Source organism: Leopardus geoffroyi, chromosome C1 (genome assembly GCF_018350155.1).
Source record: "Leopardus geoffroyi isolate Oge1 chromosome C1, O.geoffroyi_Oge1_pat1.0, whole genome shotgun sequence".
In the NCBI taxonomy this organism is placed as follows: Eukaryota; Metazoa; Chordata; class Mammalia; order Carnivora; family Felidae; genus Leopardus; species Leopardus geoffroyi.
Genome location: NC_059328.1, coordinates 100508291 through 100535207, shown reverse-complemented (window position 1 = coordinate 100535207; position 26917 = coordinate 100508291). Strand labels below are relative to the sequence as shown.

The 26917-nt window shown below is 35.4% G+C and overlaps 1 protein-coding gene across 3 annotated transcripts in view; it reads right to left on the bottom strand.

Annotated features, from left to right (window-relative positions):
• MAN1A2 (mannosidase alpha class 1A member 2) overlaps positions 1 to 26917 on the bottom strand; it is a 175202-nt gene that overhangs the window by 77465 nt on the left and 70820 nt on the right. For all 3 annotated transcript variants that reach the window (XM_045478809.1, XM_045478811.1, XM_045478812.1), the window contains exon 6: positions 19131 to 19225. In XM_045478809.1, coding sequence (XP_045334765.1) covers positions 19131 to 19225 — 95 coding nt within the window. The remainder of the gene's footprint in view (positions 1 to 19130; positions 19226 to 26917) is intronic.

Here is a 26917-nt window from a genome sequence, read left to right as displayed (position 1 = left end):
TCTACTTTCTCACATTATTCATTAGTTCTGTATGTTCCAGAATTTTATGTGAACAAAATCACACAGTATACATTCTTGGGCATTTGACTCTTTCATGCACCACATCTCTGAGATTCATCTATATTGCCATCTCCAGTAGTTCAATTCTTTTTATTACAAGGTGGTGCTCCATTGTTTTAATACCACAACTATTTAGTTAGGCACCTGTTAGATAAACCCTGGCGTTGTTTACAGTTTGGGGCTATTAGGAATAAGGTGGTTATGAACCACCTCTGTACAAACATATGCTTTCATTTCTCTTGGTCATGTATTTATCTTAGGAGTACAATTTCTGGGTCATATAATAATTCTGTTTTAACTGTATAAAACTGTTTTTGCAAACTGGCTATACCATTTTATATTCCAGCAACACAGACTTAATATTTTGCTTTTTTGATGTCTATTTTTTATGATCAGGTCTTTAGTCCTCTTTCCTGCCTTCATCTGGACTGAGTGTTCTTTAGTAATTCCGTTTCTTCACTGGCTTATTTTTTGTGTGTATGACTGCTTTACAGATTACCATAGGTACCAATAACCGATCACAGTATACTTGCAAATCTCACACCCCTTCCCACATAATGTAACAACACGACAATACCCTCGTGTCATCCTCTGTGCTAGTGTCGTCACACACTTCTCTCCCACGTATATTACAGACCTCCAGTGTGACGTTATTATGCTTGCTTTAAATAGCCAATTATCTTTTAAAGAAAACTGTTAAGACAAAAAAAAGCAGACTTTTTATATTTTTTATTTATGTATTTACTCTTTTGGCTATTCTTCCATTGCTTTATGTAGCTCTGCCTTTCCATCTAATGTCATTAAAAGTTCCTTTAACATTTCTGGTAACAGAGTCCTGTTGGCAAAAAATTCTTTAAGCTTTTGTCTGTCTTCAAATGTCTTGATTTCACCTTCAGGTTTTTTTAAAATATAATTTCTTGTCAAACTGGTTTCCATACAACACCCAGTGCTCATCCCAACAAGTACCCTCCTCAATGCCCATCACCCACTTTGCCCTCTCCCCCACCCCCCACCAACCCTGTTTATTCTCAGTATTTAAGAGTCTCTTATGGTTTTGAAAACTATTGTCAGTGATCACAGAATTCTAGACTGACTGTTCTCTTTCAGCACTTTCAAGATGCATTCCATTGTCTTCTGGCTTGTACTGCCTCAGACAAGAAGCAAGCAGTACTTCTAACCTTGTTCCTTGTGCGTAATGTCATTTTTCCTCTGGTGTTAAAAAAAAAAAAAAGAAAAAAAAAAAAAAAAGATTTTCTTTTCATTGATTTTCACCCATTCATTAAGGCTTCTTTACTTTACCTTATTTGGGTTTCATCAAGTTTCTGGGACCGATGGGTTTACAGTAGTTCATCGAATGTGGAAAATTTGGGGCCATTTCTTCTTCGAATAGTTTTTCTGCCCTCTTCCTGCTCCCTCCCCACCCCCAACTACTCCATTATGTGTATGCTAAACATCTGGATATTGTCCTGCAGGTCACCAGCTACACTGGCTACGTTCCTTTCATTTTTCTTTCTGTGCTTCCGTTTGGGTGGTTTCTACCTCCATGTCTTCAAGTTCATGGATTTTGTCTGAAGTGGTGTCAAATTTGCTGCTGAGCCGGTCAAGCGAATTGTTTATTTCATATTATTTCTCAGCACTACAAGTTCCATTCAGTCCTTTATAAAATCTCTCTTCTCATCTGGTTCATATTTCCCTTTGAATCCCTGAGCCTACTTATAATAACTATTTTAAAGTCCTTTACTGCAATCTGCATCACCTGTTATTTGTGCATGTTTCTACTGACAATTGTTTTCCTCCTGATTATAGGTTACATTCTCCTGAATGTATGAATTTTATTACCTTCCTTTAAAGCATTTTCAATTTTCTCTTGACAGTTAAATAACTTGTGGACAGCTTAGCTCTTTCAAGGATTGTTTCCAGGCTCTGCTAGGACAAATCTATATTGTCTTTACTCTGTGGCTAGTTTAGTTCTTTACTAAGGCATGAGCTTTCTGCACAGTTTCCAACCTCATATCCTTAGAGTTCAAAAGACGTTTTAATTTTTTAACTGGCCAATGTATTCAATTCTTTATTATCCCAATGGGTTTTCAATTGATCATCTTCTTTTTCTTGTAGGAAAGCAATCATATGATCTGCTATTAACTATAATTTTGTCTCCAATCCATATCTTCATATTATTCCTTTTTCCTATTTGGTTACCCTTGTTAAAACCTCCAGAAAAATGTGAAATACTTTCTTATTCTTGATTTTAATGTGATGTCTCTAACATTTCGTTAAATTTTGTATTTGATCAAAGCTATACAACTTCCAGGCTTTTTATTATGTTAGAAATCTTTTGGGGCACTTGGGTGGCTCAGTCGGTTAAGCGTCCGACTTCCACTCAGGTCATGATCTCGCGTTTCATGAGTTCAAGCCTCGCATAGGGCTCTGTGCTGACAGCTCAGAGCCTGGAGCCTGCTTCAGATTCTGTGTCTCCCCCTCTCTCTGCCCCTCCCCTGCATGTGCTCTCTCTCGTCTCTCAAAAAATGAATAAATGTTAAAAAAAAAAATTAAAAAAAAAAAGAAATCTTTTGGTGCCCAGAAGACATAAAGTCATTTTCTATGTTTTCCTCTAGAATTTATGCCCCCCAAAGTACCAATAAATATTTAAAAGGTTAAGCATTTTTAAGTGACCTTAAATGTTCAGAATCTATGTAAAAGAAGCCTATACCTCTACTGACTGACATAGAATAAGATTTAAATAAATGAAAAGACATAGCTTATTATACAGGAAAGGAATATTTAATGTAAAGATGTCCCCTAAAATAATTTCTAAATTTAGTGCAAACCCAAATATCAAAGATCAAAAAAAGTAAACTGGACACAATAATTCTAAATTTCATAGAAAGAAAATAAACATGTCAGCAAAGCTGATACTGAAAAACAGGACACTAAAGGGACCAGTACAACCTGACAGTAAAGCAATTATAACACAGTAATTAAATTGATGCAGAATTAAAATAAATACACTAATTAATGCAACAGAATAAGATCTAGAAGACAGATTCACATATATTTGGAAATACTTTTTATATTTTATTATATTTTATCATAAAATTATTACTTCAGTGTCAGAGCAAAAACCTAAACATCTCAAAAAAAAAAAAAGCTCAGTTTTTATCTTCCTTTGTATACCACAACACATTCCAAATGGATCAAAGTTATAAGAGAAAAATTAAACCATTATTATACTAGAAAACATGTAAATCTTTGAAGAAAAGCCTCCCATAAATAGTAGCAAAAAGTATTTGCAACATATATGACAAAGTACTGATTTAGCTAATATACAAAAAGATCTTGAAGATTGATTTAAATCTTAAATCTAGTGTATACTTTAAAATATCCACTAGAAAACAGAAAAAGATATAAGAAAGCTGTGCACTGAATAAAATGTACCCACCCTCACTCAAAAATCAGTGAAGTGAAAATTAAGATTTCATTTTGTCTCTATCTGATAAAAATAAACCCTATTTGAAAATGTTAGATAAGATGCACTCTCACACACTTATTGTGGAAATGTCTACTGGTATATGTCTTTGTGTCTTTCAATACAAAAAATGCACATAACTCTGATCCAGCCTTTCTACCAAAGACATCCTACCACATATACATATACACACATGTACACATACATATGATTCCCAACATATGCAGGACATTTCTTCTAGTGTTTTTTAATAGCAAAACTCTGGAAATAATTTAACTGTTCATTAATATCAGATTCATTTTAAATGAATCATAGTACTTTCATAATCATTACTATTATAAAGTTCTTAAAGATTTAGTAGGGGCGCCTGGGTGGCTCAGCCAGTTAAGGGTTCGACTCTTGATTTCGGCATTAGGATCATGAGATTGAGCCCCATGTTGGGTTCTGTGCTGACAGTGCAGAGCCTGCTTGGGATTCTCTCTCTCCCTCTCTCTCTGCCCCCACCCAGTGTGCACATGCACGTCATTGAACACTCACGTCACGAGTATTATCTTTTTTTTTCAAAAGTTCACTTCCAGAACACCATTTCAAATGGCTGTGTCACATTTCAGTATATGGACATGCCACTATTCTGTATTTAATGTACATTCTATTTTCATTAATATAAACATCACTGCTATGAGCATCCTTACAATTAAACCTTTGTAAGTACTTTCACCTATTTGTATTAAGATAAATTTCTAGAAGTGAAATTACAAGGTCAAAGGGCAAGCATATTTCAAAGTTTCTAAAACCTACTGCCAGTCTATCTTCCAAGTTACTACAATTTCCAATTCTAACAACTATATGTGGTTCATCATTTCTTCACTTTGTCAGTCCTGTTTTAAACAATACAATTTTCTTTTTGTCAATTTTCTAGGTAAGAAAATACAGTCTTATTTCCAATCTAAATGTTTTTGATCACTAAAGTGACTGAAGACTTTTTACATGTATCTTTAACCAGATTTATATATTAAGAATGACAGTCATATGCTATTAATACCACTAGTGCTATTAACATTTTTCTAGTTGGTTATTCCCCTTAAATTTTATGATGATGTCTTATAAGTGCTTTAAGTTCAACATGATTGAAAATTTCAAGCGAAGCAAGCATATGTTTAAAATCAGTTGAGTACATGACTCAACAATTCTACACATTACTCAGTACTCACATTATAAGTGTACTTTTTTTTGCAGTTTATTTATTTGAGAGAGACAGAGACAGTGCAAGTTGGGGAGGGGCAGAGAGAGGGGGAGAGAGAGTGAATCCCAACAGGCTCCATGCTGCCAGTGCAGAGCCCGAGGTGGGGCTTGAACTCATGAAACTGAGATCATTACCTGAGCAGAAACAAGAGTTGGATGCTCAACTGACTGAGCCAACACAGGCACCCTATGATAAGAGTACTCTTAATCATCACCTATTTCACCTACCAGCTACCCACTTTCCCTCTAGTAACCATCTGTTTGTTCTCCGTAGTTAAGGATCTGTTTTGGGTGGGGTTTTTTTCTTTTTGTCTCTTTCATTCTGTTTGTTTTTTAAAGGTCCTAATTTTTACCTCCTTACTCCTTCTTGAATAATGAGAGGCCCATCTAAATTACGTATTTACCCCAAGTAGACAAGTTCCTCTTAGAACCCTTCACTGAGCTATGTATAATAGAATTTCCTTCTGGGGTCAAGCTGAAGAAATTCAGTGACACGGCAGTTTGAGGTTTATGTGCAGGATACCAAAACTGTTGGCTAGGAAACTTAATCTCTGTGTGGTTCCTTCTGCTCTGTTTTTAATGGAACCTTCCAAATATGGTTTTGTTTTGTTTTGTTTTGTTTTTTTGCGGGGCTCAGTTTAGCTCCATTCACTGTGCTTTTGCCAACCATGGAAGAATCATACTATTGCTTATCAGACTTCTATCTGGGATAGGTGTCATTTGACCGCAGTCACCACATTAAGTGATACGAATATGGTGGTGAACAAAACATGCATGGTTCTGTTGGATGGATGTACAGAGCAAGAGAATTCAATCTAATGTAGGGGTTAAACAACGCTGCCTTTGAATGCTGTTGCCTTCAGGAAGGCAAAAAACTCCAAGTGCTTCCAGTCTGTTCTATGAGTTAACCCTCCAGAAGTAAAGTAACCTTCTTATTTCCTATGTACATTTTCCTCCTTTTACAGAGAAGAGAAAAGAATTTCAAATACACTCTCTCAAGATCTTCCTTCAATCTCCAGATAATAAAATTTATCTCAGTTAACTCCAAGGCAAGCTTTCCAGTTAAAGGTTAAGCCTCTTTACAGAAATGCCACTTCTGCCCTTTCATAAATCTCCTTACTTAAAGGATTAGCAGAGGCATTTGGAGGTTCTTATATACTGGTTCCCCATATTTCATCACCAGCCCTTCCTCTAAAAGTTCAATTTTCTCCCCTATATTTTCTCATCTCCACATCTCCTTTTGGTTAGACTACTTCCTCCACTCAAAATGCCCTACCCCATTTGTATCACCAATTAGTATCATACTTCTTTATAAAAGCAAATTAAAGCACTCCATGAAAACACCCTGATCTTCTTAAACAAACACAAGCCTTCTTTTTTCTGATGATCTCATATCATGTTGATTGCACACGGATGCCTTCTACTTTATAACAAAACATCTGGGTACCTGCCATGTGCCATTCCACTGAAAATCACAACAATGCAGTCCCAACTTGTCCTCTGACAGTAATAACTGAGTGAAATCTGTTGCGTTTCTATACAACAATAATGAAGCAGCAAAAAGAGAAATTAAGGAAATCAATCCCATTTACAACTGCACCAGAAGTAACAACACACCTAGGAATAAACCTAACTAAAGAGGTCAAAGACCTAATACTCTGAAAAATATAAAACATTGATGAAAGAAACTTAAGAAGACACAAAGAAATGGAAAGACAGTCCATGCTCTTGGATTAGAAAAACAACTATCATTAAAATGTCTATACTACCCAAAGCGATCTACGTATTTAGTGCAAGCCCTATCAAAATATCAATAGCATTTTTCACACAGCTAGAACAAAGAGTCCTAAAATTTGTATGGAACCACAAAAGACCCCAAATAGTCAAAACAACCTTGAAAAAGAAAAGCAAACCTGGGAGCATCACAATTCTGGACCTCAAGTTATATGACAAAGCTGTAGTGATCAGAACAGTATGGTACTGGCACAAAAAATAGACACATGGAACAATAGAACAGAATAGAAAACCCAGATATGAACCCACACCTATATGGTCAAATAATCTTCAACAAAGCAGGAAAGAATATCCAAGACCTTCTCTTCAACAAATGGAGTTGGGAAACCAGACAGCAACATGCAGAAGAATGATACTGGACCACTTTCTTTCACCATACACAAAAATAAATTCAAAATGGATTAAAGACCTAAACGTGAAACCTGAAACCATAAAAATCCTGGAAAAGAGTACAGGCAGTAACTTCCTTGACATTGGCCATAGCAACTTCTTTCTAGATACGTCTCCCAAGGCAAGGCAAACAAAAGCAAAAATAAACCATTGGGACTTCATCAAAATAAAAAGCTACTGCACAGTGAAGGAAACAATCAATAAAACTAAAAGACAACCTATGGAATGGGAGAAGTTATTTGCAAATAACAGCTGAAAAAGGGTTAATATTCAATATATAAAGAATTTATAAAACTCAACACCCCAAAAATGAATAATCCAATTAAAAAATGGGCAGAAGACATGAACAGACATTTTTCCAAGGAAGATATACAGATGGCCAACAGACACATGAAAAGATACTCAACATCACTTACCATGAGGGAAATGCAAATCAAAACTACAATGAGGTTATCACCTCACACCTGTCAGAATGGCTAAAATCAACAACATAAGAAACAACAGGCATTGGCAAGGATATGGAGAAAGGGGAACCCTCCTGCACTGTTGGTAGGAATGCAATCTGGTACAATCTGGTATCTGGAAAACACTATGGAGCTTCCTCAAAAAGTTAAAAATAGAACTACCCTATGATCCAGCAATTGCACTATGAGGTATTTACCCAGAGAGCACAAAGTTACTAATTCAGAGGGGTACATGGACTGCAATGTTTATAGCAGCATTATCTACTATAGCCAAATTATGGAAGTAGCCCAAGTGTCCTTCGACTGATGAATGGATAAAGAAGTGGTGTGTATGTATACAAATACACACATACATACATATATATATGCAAATGTATACACATACATATATACATACACACACAAACATACACACACAAACATACACACACACACACACACACACACACACACATTCATTCACACACACACACACAATGGAATATTACTCAGCCATAACAAAGAATGAAATCTTGCCATCTGCAATGACATGGATGGAACGAGAGAGTATCAAGCTGAGCGAAATAGGTCCATCAGAGAAATCACAAATACTATGTGATTTTATTAATATGTGGAATCTAAGGAACAAAACAAGCAAGGAAAGGACGACAGAAAGAGAGAAAAAACCAAGAAACAGACTCAACTATACAGAACAAACTGATGATTACCAGAGGGAAGGCAGGTTGGGGATGGGCTAAATAGGTGATGGAGATTAAGGAGTATACCTGTTGTGAACACCAGATGATGTAAAAAGAGTGTTGAATCATTATATGGTACATCTGAAACTAATATTACACTGTATGTTAACTAACTGGAATTTAAATAAAAACTTAGAAGAAAAGAAAATTGATAGAAGCACTGATCAAATGTCAGGAGACAAACCCAGGTGTGCCCTTTTGATGTCCAATTCCCTCATCTATAAAGTAAAGATATCTACTTCACATGGATATTGTTAGAATTAAATAAGATCATGTTTATAAATGTACCATGCTACAAAGATTCACTTTTTGTACTTCCTATTAAAAAATAAACAAAAACTGTGTTATTCATCTAACATATCTATAGTATATTGCTTAGGAGAGTTCAGCATAAATTTAAATGCTATCTTTTACCGAATGTATGATATCAGTATAAAAAGGAAAATACATAACAGATAACACAGAGTAAACAAATAATACAAGAGTGTAATATATACTGTGCCTGATGGACAGAGGCTTATGAACACATAAATTACTAAAATTTACTTAAATAGAAAACAGAAACATGATCTAATTAATGTCACTTATTAAGTGTCAAAAGACAGTAAATCAGTAGTATCAAAACTTACTCAAAATAAAATCTGGAACCAAGTAACTTTACCAGAAGTGTCTACCAAGAATCTTGGGATTACAAAATTAAATTAAATTAAATTAAATTAAATTAAATTAAATTAGTAAATATCTTAAACAGACTCTTCATGAGAAGAATCACTACCCCACATGTTTTGAAAGAGAACCTAGATATCAAAGCCAGACAAGAGTATTAAAAAGTGCAGACCAATCTCATGTGTGAAAAAGATAACAATGACCCCAAACAACATATCAGCAACTAAAATCCAGCAATATAGAAAAAGAATAGTACATCATGATCAAACTGGATTTGTTCCTTGAATGCTATAATGGTTTCTCATTGAAAAACAAATCCATGTGGATGTCTGGAATAAAAAGATTTAGGAACAAAATTCTTGTCAACATTTCGATAACTACAGAAAAATTGCTTGGAAAAAGTTCAACAATACACAATTTTAAAAAAGAACCTCTTAAAATATTAGCAATAATAGAAATGTCTTATGACTAGCATCACACTTAATGGTAAAAACTCACTTTCCACTAAACAAGAGTATCCTTGGTCACTATTTCTATTCAATACTATTGCTGTAAGTTCTAGCCAGTAAAGTAAGGGGGAGGGGGTAAAACCAAAACTGCCCCTATTCATAGGTGAGATGCCTGTATATAAAGAAATCTCTGATAAATTATTGCTATTAAACAAGAGGATTCAAATTCAGCAAGATCACCGAATTCAAAATAAGTTTACAAAAACAACTATATTCTATGTTCCAGCAGTAGGGAATGAAAGATTTTAAATAATACCATTTATTATAGTGTTTTTTAAACAAAGAATCTATGAATAAATCTAACAAAATTTTTCTAATCTCTGCTCTCATTATGACCCTGAGATCTTCTAATGACTTAACTAACCTCTCCTGCAGAAAATTAAAAACCAAGAATCTATGAATAAATCTAACAAATTTTTTCTAATTTCTGCTCTCATTATGACCCAGAAATCTTCTAATGACTTAACTAATCTTTCCTGCAGAAAAAAATTATAAACTCTAGATGAAATACAAACTGGCCTAAAGTCACTGGAGAATAAAACAAAAGTGGTCAGATTCCAAGGACAGTGGAAACTTGCAAATATGGGCAAGTATGGGGTAAGTTTCACACTTTCTTACAGCTTTTACCCCAAATTCAAAGCCCATACTAGGCAGAACAGAGAAAATCTGACAGAAAACCTGCAGTCCTTCTGTCTTAAAGAATCAGAAGCCAGTTTTTGCAGCAATTACAGCTGCTGAACAAAGAGGGAGAAAGAATGCTGGGGAGAAAAGAGCAAGAAAGGGGAAGCCTCTAGTTCTGTATGTGAAGTTTGTCCCTGGCTGCCATGCGAATCAGGAATGCTTGAAAACAGAAACAATGCTCTGGAGCAATACAGGTTAAAGATAAAGAAATGAAATGAATTGAGACATTGTTTGAAGTTTGAATCCAACTAAGAACGAAGTTAAAGGACTACTTAAATCCCTCTCTCTCCCTCTCTCTCTCTCTCTCTCTCTCTCTCTCACACACACACACACACACACACACATACACACACCTAATCATAACAGAATCCAGAATTTCCATAACAAAACTTTCAGAATGTCCCAGATTCATTCAAAATGTTACCTAGCCTCAAGTGAAAAGCTAATCAATGACACCAACTCCAAGATGGCCCAAGTGTTAGAAATAGTAAGACTTTAAACCAGGTATTCTAACTGTGCTTTATGAAATACAGGTGTGTTCACAATGAATGAAAAGAAAATCTCTATCTCAGAAACAGAATGAGAAAGAATCAGATCAAAATTCTAAAAACTCCACTGCATGGGTTTAAGAGCAGATTAGAGCAACTTAGGAAAGAGTCATGAAGACATGAAGACAGATCAGTGGAGATTATTCAGTCTGAAGAACATAGGAAAAAAAAAAGATTGAAAAATATAAACAAAGACTTCAGCGACCATGACACAAAAACAAAAATTCTGAAATACAAGTAAATGACATTTCAGAAGGAGGTAAAGAAAGGGGAAGAAAAAAACATTTGAAGAATTAATGGCCAAAATTTTACCATTATATTTGGTGAAAGACCTAAATATTCAGATTCAACAAGCTCATCAACAAAGCCTAAGGAGGATACAAAAGCAACAACAACCAAAATAAACCTGAGGCACCTCTTAATTGAACTCCTGAAAACCAAAAATAAAAAAAATCTTAAAAGGATTCAGAGGAAAAAGACTATATATGTATACGACAACAATGATTTAAATTATGACTTAATCAGAAACAATGGAAAACATATGAGAAACAATGGAAAACATAGGAGAAAGAAAGAATGTTTTTGAAGGGCAGAAAAACTCACCAATTAAAAATTTTACATACACTAAAAATAAAATCCTTTAAGAATAAAAAACTTTTTTATAAAACACTTTTCAAACAAAGAAATTCAAGTGAGAATTCAAGCCTACAAATGAGCATTACAAGAAATACTAAGGTTCTTCAGGCTGAAATGAAGTGGTACCAGATTAAAGAAAGGTCAGATCTTCAGAGAGAAATAAAGAGTACTAGATATAGTAACTCCCTGGGTAAATACTAGAATATCATTCTCCTCGATTCTATAAAGTAAATAGGTCTGTTTCAACTAATATTTTAATAATGCGTTTTGAGATTTAGAGTGTATTAAATGCAATTCATTTCACAACTATGGCATATAAAGGATGGGAGGGAGGAGATGAATGGAAAAGTAGGGTTGAAATGTTACTATACATAAGTAGTACAATATTAACTCTGTTAAATGAAAAATTAATTTTGTACCCCATGATTTTATAGCAACCACCCCCAAAATATAATAAATTAGTTAAATAAAAGCACTAATAAAGTAAAGCAGAATTCTACAACATTTGTCAATTCAAAAGATGTTAGGACAAAGGAAATGAAGGAAGGAAAAACAGAACTTACACCAAAAACCATAAAATAATTAGTAATAAATCTAACCAAAGAGGTGAAAAATCTATACACTGAAAACTATAGAAAGCTTTTGAAGAACTATAGAAAGAAATTGAAGAAGACACAAAAAAAATGGAAAAATATTCCATGCTCCTGGATAGGAAGAACAAATATTGTTAAAATGTCAATACTACCCAAAGCAATCTACATATTCAAAGCAATACCTATCAAAATAACACCAGTATTCTTCACAGAGCTAGAACAAACAATCCTAAAATGTGTATGGAACCAGAAAAGACCCCGAATAGCCAAAGCAATCTTGAAAAAGAAAACCAAAGCAGGAGGCATCACAATCCTGGACGTTAAGCTGTATTACAAAGCTGTAATCATCAAGACAGTATGGTACTGGCACAAGAACAGACACTCAGATCAACGGAATAGAACAGAGAACCCAGAAATGGACCCACAAACTTACGGCCAACTAATCTTTGACAAAGCAGGAAAAAATAGCCAATGGAATAAAGACAGTTTCTTCAGCAAGTGGTGCTGGGAAAACTGTTCAGCGACATGCAGAAAAATGAACCTAGACCACTTTCTTACACCATACACAAAAATAAACTCAAAATGGATGAAAGACCTAAATGTAAGACAGGAAGCCACCAAAATCCTCCAGGAGAAAGCAGACAAAAAAATCTCTTTGATCTTGGCTGCAGCAACTTCTTACTCAACATGTCTCCAGAGGCAAGGGAAACAAAAGCAAACATGAACTATTGGGACCTCATCAAAATCAAAAGCTTCTGCACAGCAAAGAATGAAACTATCAGCAAAACTAAAAGGCAACCGATGGAATGGGAGAAGATATTTGCAAACGACATATCAGATAAAGGGTTAGTATCCAATATCTATAAAGAACTTATCCAACTCAACACCCAAAAAACAAATAATCCAGTGAAGAAATGGGCAAAAGACATGAATAGACACTTCTCCAAAGAAGACATCCAGATAGCCAACTGACACATGAAAAAATGCTCAACACCACTCATCATCAGGGAAATAGAAATCAAAACCACAATGAGATACCACCTGACACCTGTCAGAATGGCTAACATTAACAACTCAGGTAACAACAGATGTTGGCGAGGATGCGGAGAAAAAGGATCTCTTTTGCACTGTTGGTGGGAATGCAAACTCGTGCAACCACTCTGGAAAACAGTATGGAGGTTCCTCAAATAATTAAAAATAGAATTACCCTACGACCCAGCAATTGCACTACTAGGTATTTATCCAAGGGATACAGGTATTCTGTTTCAAAGGGGCACATGCACCCCAATTGATAGCAGTACTATCAACAATAGCCAAAGTATGCAAAGAGCCCAAATGTCCATCGATGGATGAATGGATAAAGATGTGGTGTGTGTGTGTGTATGTGTGTATGTGAAATAGATAATTCCACAATCACAGTTGGAAACAGTTTAATACTTCGTGTGTGTGTATACATATGTATACATACATACACACACATGTGTATATATATATATATGTATACACACACATACACATATGTATATATGTGTGTATATATATGTATACACACACACACAATGGAGTATTACTCGGCAATCAAAAAGAATGAAATCTTGCCATTTGCAACTACGTGGATGGAAATAGAGGGTATTATGTTAAGCGAAAATAGTCAGAGAAAGACAAATATCATATGACTTCACTCAAATGAGGACTTTAAGACACGGAACAGATGAACACAAGGGAAGGGAAGCAAAAATAATATAAAAACAGGGAGGGGGACAAAACAGAAGAGACTCTTAAATATGGAGAACAAACAGAGGGTTGCTGGAGGGGTTGTGGGAAGGGAGATGGGCTAAATGGGTAAGGGGCATTAAAGAATCTACTGCTGATATCATTGTTGCACTACATGCCAACTAACTTGGATGTAAATTTAAAAAATAAAATAAAATAAATTTAAAAAAACAGAACTTAAATCAGACTGCAGCAATAATTACATTTCATGTTAATTGATTAGAAGGCAGTTATTTTCATACCGGCAAAGTCCAACTACATGCTGCCTTTAAAAGAACTAAAATTATAATATGGTTAGGCTGAAAGTAAAAAGAATACATCAGGAAAGTAGTAAGCAAAGAAAGGTGGAGTAGCTAGATTAACATCTGATAAAACAAACTTCCAAGCAAAAATATTACCAGACATGAAGAGGAGCACATCATAATGATAAAAGGGTAAAGTCATCAGAAAGACAAATCATAAACATGTAATACCTAAGAGTAAAGCTTCAAAATACAGGAGGCAAAATCTGACAGAAATAGAGTGAAGTAGGTAATTCCATAATCACAGTTGGAAATAGTTTAATACTTCATCTCAGCAACTCATTAAAGAAGTATACCATTAATTAACTTAATTAAAAATCCAGAAAGACATAGATAATCTAAACAACACCACCAACTAGCTTAACCTAACATAGAACATTACCCCAACAACTGCAGAATACAGATTCAAGTGTATTTTTACCAACAAAAACCATATGCTGAGCCACAAACAAGACACAATACATTTGAAGAGATTGAAATTATACCGAATATCTTCGCTGATCACAATTAAATTAGAAATCAAAACAATAAGGTATCTAAGAAACCTCCCTGATTCTAAAATTTGGCAAATTAAACAACACAATCGGAATAACTGATTTGCAGGAAAATACAGATGCTGGCGAGGATGTGGAGAAACAGGAACCCTCTTGCACTGTTGGTGGGAATGCAGACTGGTGCAGGCACTCTGGGAAACAGTGTGGAGGTTCCTCAGAAAATTAAAAATAGAACTACCTTACAACCCAGCAATAGCACTACGAGGAATTTACCCAAGGGATACAGGAGTGCTGATGCATAGGGGCACATGTACCCCAAGGTTTATAGCAGCACTTTCAACAATAGCCAAATTATAGAAAGAGCCCAAATGTCCACCAACCGATAAATGGATAAAGATGTGGTTTATATATACAATGGAATACTACTTGGCAATGAGAAAGAATGAAATCCTGCCATTTGCAGCAACGTGGATGGAACTGGAAGGTATTATACTAATTGAAATAAATCAGAGAAAGATAGTATTTGATGTTTTCACTCATATGTGGATCTTGAGAAACTTATCAGAAGACAAGGGGGGAAGGGAAGGAGAAAAAATAGTTATAAACAGAGAGGGAGAGAGGCAAACCATAAGAGACTCTTAAATACAGAGAAAAAACTGAAGGTGGATGCGGGTGGGGGAGAGGGGGAAATGGGTGATGGGAATGGAGGAGGGCACTTGGGATGACCACTGGGTGTTATATGTAAGCCAATTTGACAAGCAATTATATTTTTAAAAAAGGAATAACTGATTTGTCATAGAGGATATTCTAAGGAAAATTATAAAATACTTTTAACTGAAAAATGAAAAAAAACATTAAAATTTCTGGGATGAAATTTACAGCTTTAAAATTCTTATAAAAATAAACAAATAAATAAAATTCTTACAGAAAAAAATGATTAGGGAAAAAAGAGGTAAAAATCAAAGACCTAGAATTCCAATGTAAAAGCTTTAAAAAGAGCTAAGTAAGTACAGAAGAGGAAAAAAAAATTGAAATCAATGAGACAGAAAACATAAATCATAGAATTAATGTTACTAAATGCAGTTAAAGACAAAAGTCAGTTCTTTGAAAAGATTAATAAAACTGATAAATGCCTACCAAGATTGATAAAAGGAGAAAACAAATTACCAGTATCAAGACTGAAAGAGGGGTTATCACTATAAAGCCTAGAAACATGAAAGGCATAAGAAAGTAACATGTACAACTGCACACCAAAATCTTTGATAACTTCCATGAAATGGATAAATTCCTTATGAATACTATTAACCTGACACAAAATGAAAATAAAATCTGAATATCCATATATACATTTATATCACATATATAAGATATGTTGAATATACATGTATGAAATATGTATGTATATACATACATACATACATATAGTTGAATATGTTATTAAAATCTTCCCACAAGAAAACTTCTAGCCCAGATGGTTGTGTAGGTGAATCTATCAAATATTTAAGGAAGAAGTAACACCAGTGCTTTCAGAAAACAGAGGAAGAGAGACTATTTCCTACTTCATTTTATGAAACCAGATAACTCTAATACCAAACACAGCTATACATTAAAGAGGATAATATATTATGGCCAAGGACTATCCCAGGAATCCAAAGTTGGTTGAACATTTGAAAATCTAACAATAATTTACCATATTAACAGAATAAAGGTGAAAAATGTTATGATCATCACAGATGAAGAAAAAGAGTCATCTGGCATTTCTCAACATCCACTCATGATAAAAACTCTAAGTAAAATAGGGAGAGAAGGAATTTCCTCAACCTGACAAAGGCAATTGATGAGAAATCTGCAGCTAACACTATACATGATGAAATTTTTTTTAAAAAGCAATATTACAAAAACCTTTACTAGAAATCTAGAAGACATAAAAAATATAGGAGACAATCTTTTTAACAAAAACTGTAAACCCAAATGTTACAGAAGACATATTTGAATATATAAAAATTTAAAACTTATGAATAAAAAATTATAAATAAAGCAAAAAAAGCAAGTCTAAATGTCCAATAAATTTATGAAAATGATGCTCAAGTTCACTAGTCATAAAACACAAATGAAAATAACAATGACTAACACTTTATAGCCATCAGTCTATCAAAAATTAAGCAGAACTTACACCTGCGGACATTTAGGTACTCTCACACATTGTAGGTAGAAATATGATGAAACTATAGTCTTTCTGGAAAACATTTTGGGAGTAACTATTAAATGTAAAATGCATATACCCTTTGATCCAGCAATCCTACATTTGAGAATCTGTCCCACATACAGCCATGGGGCGCCTAGGTGGCTCAATCAGTTAAGCGTCCGACTCTTGATTTTAGCCCCAGTCATGATCTTGTGGTTGCGAGTTCGAGCTCCGCGTAGAGCTTCGCTGGCAGTGCGGAGCCTGCTTGGGATTCTCTGTCTCCTGTCCCCCTCTCTCACTCTGCCCCTACCCCGTTTGTGCTCTCTCTCTCTCTCTCTCAAAAATAAATGAATAAGCTTTAAAAAAAAAAAAAAAAAAAGGCACACAGCCTCTGATCCAGCAATCATATTCTTGAGAATCATTTTCAGAGAAAAATTCTCACTACAAGAGGACATATATAATAGGATACTATTGTTAAAAATGTTTATGGTAGCAAAATAATGGAAACAAATGCCATTGATAAGGCAATGATTGAATAAATTATGGTACAACCTATGTATAGCATTGTAACCAATGTATTTTAGGTTACACTAAATACGTTTCACTAGGTAGTCATCAGGAAGACTGACTTAGAGCTTTATCAGATGATCTGGAAGAGTATTTCCCTGAGATACTGTTGAGTGAGAAAAATAAGAGGCACAAAAGCAAGCATCCAAAAAACCACACAAAATTTTTAAACTTGCCCCAGAGCCTGTACCATACTGTAGAAGGTAAACACGTGGGGCTAACATAGGTTGGTTTTCAGGCAGCAAGAGAGGAGGAAAGCCTATGTATGGGACACGTGCAGAGCTCAACCAAAAGAAAAAGAAAAAGAAAAAGCTTTAAAAAAATAGGTAAATAATTAGTTATGATCTAAACTCAAATAAAATGTGTATTTGTGTGAATATACACAGAGAAAGTAAGTGAAAATTAAATTTATAAAATGTTCAAGACAATGATCGTTGAATGCCTTCCCACTTCCAGCTCGATCTGAGCTTGAGGTTTTGTGATTTAAGAAAACATCCTGCAGTCTTTCTTCAACTCATAATTAAATTTTAAATTAATAATAATTCTTATTATTTAGGAAAGTTATAGGACTCTGACAATGGTACTGACGGAAACCTCAGAAAATCTGTCTTAAAAATAAGGAATGAGAACAGATGTAGTACGTCATTTGGCCATCTCCTTTTGTGTAGGTCACTGTGGAACTCCAGCCAAATTATCCCCCTCACAAGGAGGTAATTTATATTATAGATAGAGCATGAAATCAGAGAACAGTGAAGTTAAATTTAATGTTCAGCATTAAATGCTAATTTCTCAATGGAAATCTAAACTCTATACAGCTCTCCATTATAAAGAAATAATTAAAATAGATCACTTTTTTCAAATAAAGTTGTTACAGAATCATGATTCCAGAAAAATAAGTGTTCCCAACCTTCATTCTAAAGGGCCTGGCAGCAAGAACAAGAGTCAAATTTTCATGTAATTTCCAAGCTCCAACATTGAGAGGAATAATAAATTTCATTTGGAGAAAAATGTACGCAGTAAAAATTCCAGTCAGCATAAATTATTTCAATGCAAGTTAGATATACTGACATTACCCAATTTTTTTATTTTTAATTATATATCTTTGCATGATTTATAAAGTTATCAAAATTTTTTCTTTCATCTATTTCTAAGTGAAACCAGTGTTTTCTATCAGAATGGAACATACTGCAAAGAATGTTGAAGAGTTCACTTTGAACTTCAACAGTACAAACACCATAATAAGAATCCTAGGGTCAACATCATGAATTATTTTCTCCCTGATCATTCAATAATAGGAAGGCCTGGTTTTAAGGCACATTTGTGTTCCATTATGACTTAGAAGGTCAACAGGTGGTACACAAAAAATTAAAGAGGCAAAGCACTTTGAATCCATTACAACATGAAATGGAAATGAATAAGCAAATAAAAGAAACATACAGGTAAGGAAGAGAAATTTACACTTAGAGAAGCAAGCAGTAGAAACCGGAATACAGTTAAGGCAGATGAATTGTTCCAAAGTGAAGAACTTTTAAACAAAACAAAACAAAACAAAAAACCAAAGAATGTTTTAAAGAAATATATTTCTGCATATATGTAGAGATAAACAAAACAAAAAACCAAAGAATGTTTTAAAGAAATATATTTCTAGGGGCGCCTGGGTGGCGCAGTCGGTTAAACGTCCGACTTCAGCCAGGTCACGATCTCGCAGTCCGTGAGTTCGAGCCCCGCGTCAGGCTCTGGACTGATGGCTCAGAGCCTGGAGCCTGTTTCCGATTCTGTGTCTCCCTCTCTCTCTCTGCCCCTCCCCCGTTCATGCTCTGTCTCTCTCTGTCCCAAAAATAAATAAACGTTGAAAAAAAAAAAATTTTTAAAAAAAATATAAAGAAATATATTTCTGCATATATGTAGAGAAAAACAATTTAAGTCTTATAAAGTATGGGGAGGGCTGATCATTAGTAATTTCTAACACTAAGTTAATCTAATTCTTTCAGAACAGGAATAACCACATAAAAATAAAATTTACCTTTTCAGATTCACCATTGCCCAAGGAATCCCAGTAGGTGTGTTAAAGGCAGGAAGGAGTTTCTCAGCCAGCTGAACTGCTTTAATCTTGAATATCTGAGATCAAAACAACATAAAGGAACTTTTTATAAAAAAATTATAGCCACCCATTCATAAATTAAAGCCATTGTCATTTGCTGATCTCTCACAGGTCACATACTACACAGAAGTACAAGGAGAAAAAAGGGCATCTCTTTGGTACAATGAAGCATACAGCAATCAGAGAAAACGTTTGTAAACTGGATACTGAGGAAAGCTGAGTATGTAATGGCCTGAAATTATAATTAACTGAAAGGGAAGGATGTGGTTTTAGTGTTAATATTATCTGTATTTTCAGCTGGCAAAAGTCCAAGAAATGTCAGGTTATGAAATGTCCATCCGATGGTATACAAGCTTAGCACAAATATTAAAACAAAGATTTGGATAAATGCCCTTGAATTACTGTAAGCATGTTTATGTCTCAACATTTTCCATCAACATCTATCCACATTATTAAAAAGAAAAGGTCTGAGTTCACATTCCAAGTCTGAGAGTTATAAATGCTTCAACTACTGCTATTTTGGGTATGAAACAATAAACTACACTAGTATCAGTGGTTTCCAAACTTTTAAAATCATGTACTACTACCAAGATATTCAGAGTAAACTTTCTAATATTCTTAGCATATCCAAGTGGATATGCCTCTCTATCCCACCTTTGGAGACTGTTGACTTAAAGGCTCCAAAATGAGACTGGGTCACAATAACCTAGTAGGAAAAAAGGCACATTCTCCTATATGCTTCAAGCCTATCTTCTCTCAAATTGATTTCAAACTCATCAGATATTTCAGCATTTCTCCTGGCTGCATGGTTCCAAGCTGTATTATAACAAAAATACCTGATGTCATGGCCCTCCCAAAGATTCTGTTAACGAGTCAGTACCCTGTAATAAATCACTAGGTAAAACAGATTCTGTTTTCTGCTATTATGATTCTTGATGGATACAATCATGAGTGCACATCAATTATTTCACATGTTTAAGAGGCTCAACAATATTAAGACTTCTACAACATTTCATTTATTTACAGAAAAACTTTTATGAGTCCAATGTGCATTATGTGAAATCCCCCAGTTATTTTTACCAGAACAAATGGTGGGCAATGGGACAATGCTAAAAGTTCCTAAGAAGACTTAGGACCAGAAGAATTATTCCTGGGTGTGGAAGAACTGGAAGAAATGGGGTTAAACAGATAGAATGTGGCAAGATTACAAACAACCTTAAAATAGAAACAATGAAACTTAAAGTAACACAACTGATAACACAGAACCACTGTAGATTATTGAGAAGGGAGGTGATATTAAATGCATGGGTACTTTTAATTGTTTTTCTTTACTGAATTAAATTAGTAACAGAATATTCTTCTAGCCTGTTTTCAACCTAGCAGAGTGAGAATACAGAAGTGAAGAGTTTAGAATGCCCAAATGACTCCCTAGGCCATTCAGGGTAAAAGTCCTTTAAGAGGCTCTAAATCTTTATAAGCAATGAATCTCTATGACTTCTGTGCCTCACTCTCTCCTTCCTTTCTCTTCCAGCAACCTACTTCAGCCCCACTAACCTTTTTTGTTGTTCTCTGAGAATGCCAGTTATGCTTTTGCTTCGCTGTCTCTCCCTTTGCTATCCCTTTCTAATAAATGCTCTTATAAAAAGATGTTCTCATGGCTCTCTCTTATCTCCTTCAGGTCTCTATACAAATGCTACTTTTGCACACACTCCCTGACACACATCCAATTTGAAATTAAAACCCCTTCATCCTCTTCCATGCTCTGTTTTTCCCCTTACTGCTTACCAGTAACAGTGCACGTATGTGTAGGTCTACGTGTGCAAACACACACATGCTCTCACATACCTACCCTGTTCATTCCTGTTACCCCCGCAAGTAGAATGTAAACCATAGATGGGCAGAAGCGGTTTTACTCACTGTTTTATTCTCAGAACTTAAAAGAGTGCCGAGGCTATAACCAGTACTCAACAAGTGTTGAACGAATCAATTTAGGAAGCCAAAAAGCACAGAGATTTATAATAAGCAAGTAAACTATCTTCTTTCTCTTCCACACCAACCCAAATCCCCAAAATATCTGAGGCTAACATGCCAAGGTTTTAAGAGCTTAAGATCTTCTACAGAAATGTTGAGATGATGACAATGATGATAATGACAAACACATATTAAACCCAATCAATTCTCACAACACCCCAGTGAGATAAACACTGTTACTCCCATTTTACAGGTTAGGAAACTGAGGTTTAAAACAAATAATTTAATTAACTAGGAGGTTTAAAACAAATAATTTAATTAACTAGGAAGAGGTAAGCCTGAATTTAAGCCTAGGCAGTCCAGCCCCAGAGTCCATGTTCTTGCTTGACTATTCCACTAATTAGAGACAGACACAGATATCTAGATGCTGACATCGCGATATAGACACAGAGGAAGACAAAAGACATTCCCACACCTTGCATTAATCTTACCTTCTGTAGCCAATAATTAAATTCCTCAAAATATTTCACTAATTCATTGCATATCTTTCTGTCTTGTATCTTACATCCTCCGTTTTGAATGACAGTTTGGGCTGATATAAAACCTCAGTTGTCAGTTACTTTATCTTAGTGGTCTAAAGATAATCACTCCAACATCTTCTGGCTTCTCCTGCTATTGAGCACTCTGCTGTCAGCTGTCATCCTTCTGTAAGTAATCAGCCCTTTCTCTTTAGTAGCTTTTCATATTTCCTCCTTATTTTTGGTATCTTTTCCAATATTGACTTTCTATCATTTATCCCATTAAACTCATCTGAAGTTCCCACTAAACATTCTTTGAAACCTCTCACTCTGTATCTCTCTTTTTTAATATCCCTTCTTCTTAATTTCTCTCTTTTTCTTAATTTCTCTCTTTGATTCATTTTATTTCATTCTGGATGAATTTTCATCATCACCATGAACAGAAACATCCTTAAGGGCTAGATAAGTGTTCCTTAGGACCAAGTGAAGGTTACTACAAAACTGTAGGTTAAGAGGTAGAAACATATTCACACACACACACACACACACACACACACACACACACACACACACCTCTCACTCAAAATGAGCCTACAAACAGTATTTCCAAACTCATGATGAAATCCAAGATTTATGCCATTTACAAACTAACAAGTCAGCCTACCACATTTTCATGAATGTCTACAAAATCGTGAATATCTCTGACTACTGGGTCAGAGGCAGAGAACTGAATATTATTCACAGCAAAGTGTCAGCCAAAGATTTGAGTTTATCTACACTGGCTGTACCTGGCCCACCCTCCGCCCCACCTCAATCTCACAGGTATGATCCAAAGGGTCCCCGATGGATTCCTGCACACACAGTGGACTGTGCTGCAGGGGAAGAACACTGAGCTTGGAGAATGTCTTTTACAGTAAGTGAAAGCAAGCCTACTTGATGAGATTAATTCATGCCTGCAGGCATGGCCCTAATGACCTGGGTAAAGAGCAGTCAAGGCCTTGTATTTGTGGTCTTCCTGGCAAAAGTGTGCAGGGACGCTCAAGTGCTACGTTGTTTTGCCTTCCTACCCCTCCACGTCAGCAGCAGTGCTGCCTTCCTGTAGCAGCAGTGAATCCACTCTCTTCCAATGCTTGCAGAACCAGCTTCATCACCCTCAGTCCTCACTGGAGACAGCAGCGGGAGCACCGACCTGCCAGCACACTGTCACCAGAGGTCTGAATTTCAGCTCTGCTTAGCCCTTCCCCTTACGGTTTCTAAGATTTAGGAGTTAAAACCTCTTCCCCATATTCCCTTAGCCCTGGTTGCCCTCCTGTAGGAGCCACCTCCATGATACTTTAGAAAATTCTTTTTAATCTTGCACTTACCTAGGTAACTTTATGCCTAGTTAACAATTCTGTATATTAAATTCTCTCTGTTCAAACAACTGGCAGTTTCTGTCTCTTATTTGGACCCTGGCTGATAAATACATAAATATTTTGTTATTACTATATTTGCTTATTTTAAAAACCAGGAAGATGAAAATTTCTAAAACTCATACACAGTTCCTATATTCTGAACCAAATATTTTGATTCATTTCCATCCTTTTACCTGTAAGGACACACAACTGTTAAGTGGTTAGATTTTTATTCTGTCTTTTCCTGCTACTAACATAGTAACACAAGTACCTTTTCAATTTTTACAAAACTGTCTAATTTACTGTATCCTTTTCCTCTCCTCCCACTCACTCCTCATACTATTTCAACATGGCTTCTGCCCCCATCATTTCATTGAAATGGATCTTGCTAACAATTAGCTGTACATTTCAGCATCGATCGCTTAGTCATTATTGACCAGTTCCTCCTTAAAATACTTTCTTCCCTCGTGTTGACACCCCACAATCTCCCTGCCTCCTTCACCGAGTCAGACTTCTCATACCTGACCTTTTCATACTGTGTTCCTCCAGGCTTGATTCCAGGTCCCCCTCTCTTCCTATTCTAAATTGTCTCCCTGAGCAATTTCACATGTGCTTGCTTTCAATTATCAGCTACACAGCCACTGATTCCCAACTTTGTATTTCTCATCAAGACTTCGCCAATGAGCACCAGCCCCATACATCTGCTTACTACCTATTTCCACTTAAACAGAGCAAACTCCCCTCACACTCGAAATACTTAAAATGAACTGATGATCTTCCTCTCCCAAATTAATGTTCTTAAAATGCTCAATTTCTAGTAACTGTCCCACCATTAGTCTAGTACCAAAACCCTGAAACCTGGGGCGGATCCAACTCCTCCTCTGCCTCATCCCACCCACAATCCCCACCCCCACCCCCGCCCAATCCTTTGGAATTGCCTCCCAAATCCCTTGAAATCATTTAATCTCTCATCTCTGTAACCCGTCGGAGTCCAAAAAATCATTATTTCTTGCCCCCAAATACCACAATGGTTAATTAACTGGAGGGACAGAACACACACACACACACACACACACACACACACACACACACACACACACGCATGCACGGTAAGCTCTAACTATTGGTCTGTAACTTACTTTTGTCATTTAATACATCAAGCATATTTTTCCTAGATAAAATACATCAAACTTACGTACACAGTTGTATAGTATTCTATAATATTCTATAGTAAGTATTCTATAGTAAGAGATGTATTAATTTATTCAACCATTCCCCTCTAGATGAATCAGGTCTGTTCAAACACTGGCTACTAAAAACACTACTGCAATAAAATATCCTGCTAAGTATTTCTTAAGCATCCACATTGTTACTTTTAGATAATATATCCCTAGAAGTGGGATCCCCTGTCAAAGAGAATTTTATATCTTAAATGTTTAGTGGACACCACCAAATTATTTTCCAAAAAGTTTGGATCATTTATATTCCCTCCAAAAGCTTATCACACATTTGTTAAAATTTAAACCATACACTTGAGAAACTTAACAAAAGTCCATGGGGAAGGAAAGGGGAAAAAATAGTTACAAACAGAGATGGGGGGTGGGGAGGCAAACCAACAAGAGATTCTTAAACACAGAGAACAAACGGAGGGTAGATGGGGGATGGGGAAGATGGGGAAGAGGGGAAAATGGATGATGGGCATTGAGGAGGGCACTTGTTGGGATGAGCACTGGGTGTTTATATGTAAGCCAATTTGACAATAAATTATATTAAAAAAAATTTAAACTATACCTTTAATTACATCCATACAATTAAAGTGAATGCATTTCCTTATAGGTAAATGAGCTACTTAAAATAAATAAAATAATCTTTGAGCTGGTCCTTGAAGTTCTTTACCAGGCAGAGAATGTGGAAGGGTTAGAGTCCATCTTACACATAAAATTATGGTAGAGGTCTATAAACACATAGGAAATAAAACAATGTGGTCTAAACACGTAGTTTCATGTACGCAGAATTTTGAGCTTCTCCTCCGTGGCTCCTTCCTGCCCTGGATTTCACTCCTAGATTTCTAGCTCCCGGGGTAGCTAGCTCCAAACTCTGTCTTCTGATTTGACAAACCAATAACCATAATCATGACATCCACTACGATGGGTATTGGCATAACGTTAAACATGTTAAGAATGTGTACAGATATGTAGATGAACTCACACCTTTAAGAGGAAAATGTTAGTGTATTTTAAAAAGGTTATCTGGGGCAGCAAAGCTTAGTGGAATGTTTTGCCCAATTACCAGCATGTCTATAGAGAAGGAAGAGGTCAAATTTTCCATGGAAATAGCAGCAATTCCTGGAGGAATATCAGGTTTTCCAAAAATAAAATGAGAATTAGTGCAGTAAAAACAGAGGTGACTAATATTTAAACCAGGAAATATCTGGGTCAAAAAGGGCTATTCTATTTGCTTAGAAAGTCTCCCTGAGCTTATTCAGAAACGATCCTAAACTATAGGCAACAGAGTACATTTGTGTTTTAGTGAAGATAGATTTTGTTGTTGTTGTTTACTTTCTTTTTATTATCTGTAAAACATGGATTAAACTCCACATAACCATTTCTCTATTCTATCTGACAGATTTCAGATGCAGTTATCCACATAAATTATGTTATTATCTTACTAAGGGAGGGATACCACTTTGATAACCATTAAAAAAATGAGAAGAGACAATCCTGTAAAAGAAATGTCATATATTAGAGGCTAACATCAAGTAAACATAATAAATCATCAAGATTTTTTTTAACTTGTGAATACTTAATATAAATAGCCTTGCTCTGAGAAATAAAATGATAAAGTTTCACATTTATTATACTAATAAATCAACAGGAGAGAGGAACACTTTGTCAGATGACATGTAACCCTTATTTGGTTCCCTGTACCAGAAAACAGAACGCATGTCAATGTTCTTTATTCTAGTTACAGACTACCTTAACATAAGAGATGCACTTTGCCAAGTTATAAATTAATTTTCTGGCTTATGTAAGATGTAGGAATTTCTTGTACATCCAGTATTACAGTAATGTCATATTCGAATTATTTTTCAATGTTGAATTCATTTTTAGCAGATCTGAAATTTACTATTGCTTTTCCAGAATAGTTATGAATCATAGTTTTCGACGTAAAATGATCAAGAAGAGAAGTATAAAAAAGTCAGTAAAATTCCACTGTATGAAAAAGTCAGAAAAGTAAAACATGTTCTCTTTATATGTACCTGAGTAGACTATGTCCTAAGAAATCGATTTATGACGTCTACCTCAAATAAGTAAAAGGATCCATCACCCCTTAGCAACACAGACTAGCTACCACTTGAGAGAAAGTCAAAGGAGGAAGAAAAGTAAAGCAGGACCGACTGAGTCAGGCACTATGTTAGGCACGGTCACACGACTGAATCCTCGCAACAACTCTCAGGTGAACGCTCTCACGTTTTCATAGATGAAAACAATTAAGTTACAGAGGTAAACAGCTTGCCAAATAGCACGAAAAGGAGGCAGAGTAGGGACTCGAGCCTCTCATCTCCAAAGCTATGTGCTTCTCTCCACTTTGAAATGTTTATTCTGGAAGTCTGATGCATAAAAACAGCAAAAATGAAAATACTGGCAACATCATACACTTTTTCAGCATGTTATTACTGTTTTCCTATGACAGTAACAACCAAACTCTCAACATTTTGCTTCAACTTTCAGACTAGGAACCTAATGTGAAACGGCCAAGGCTGGCACTTCTCTTTCATAAGCTGCTCATAATTAATTTTGAATCATGTGCCTTTTGATACTAAAAT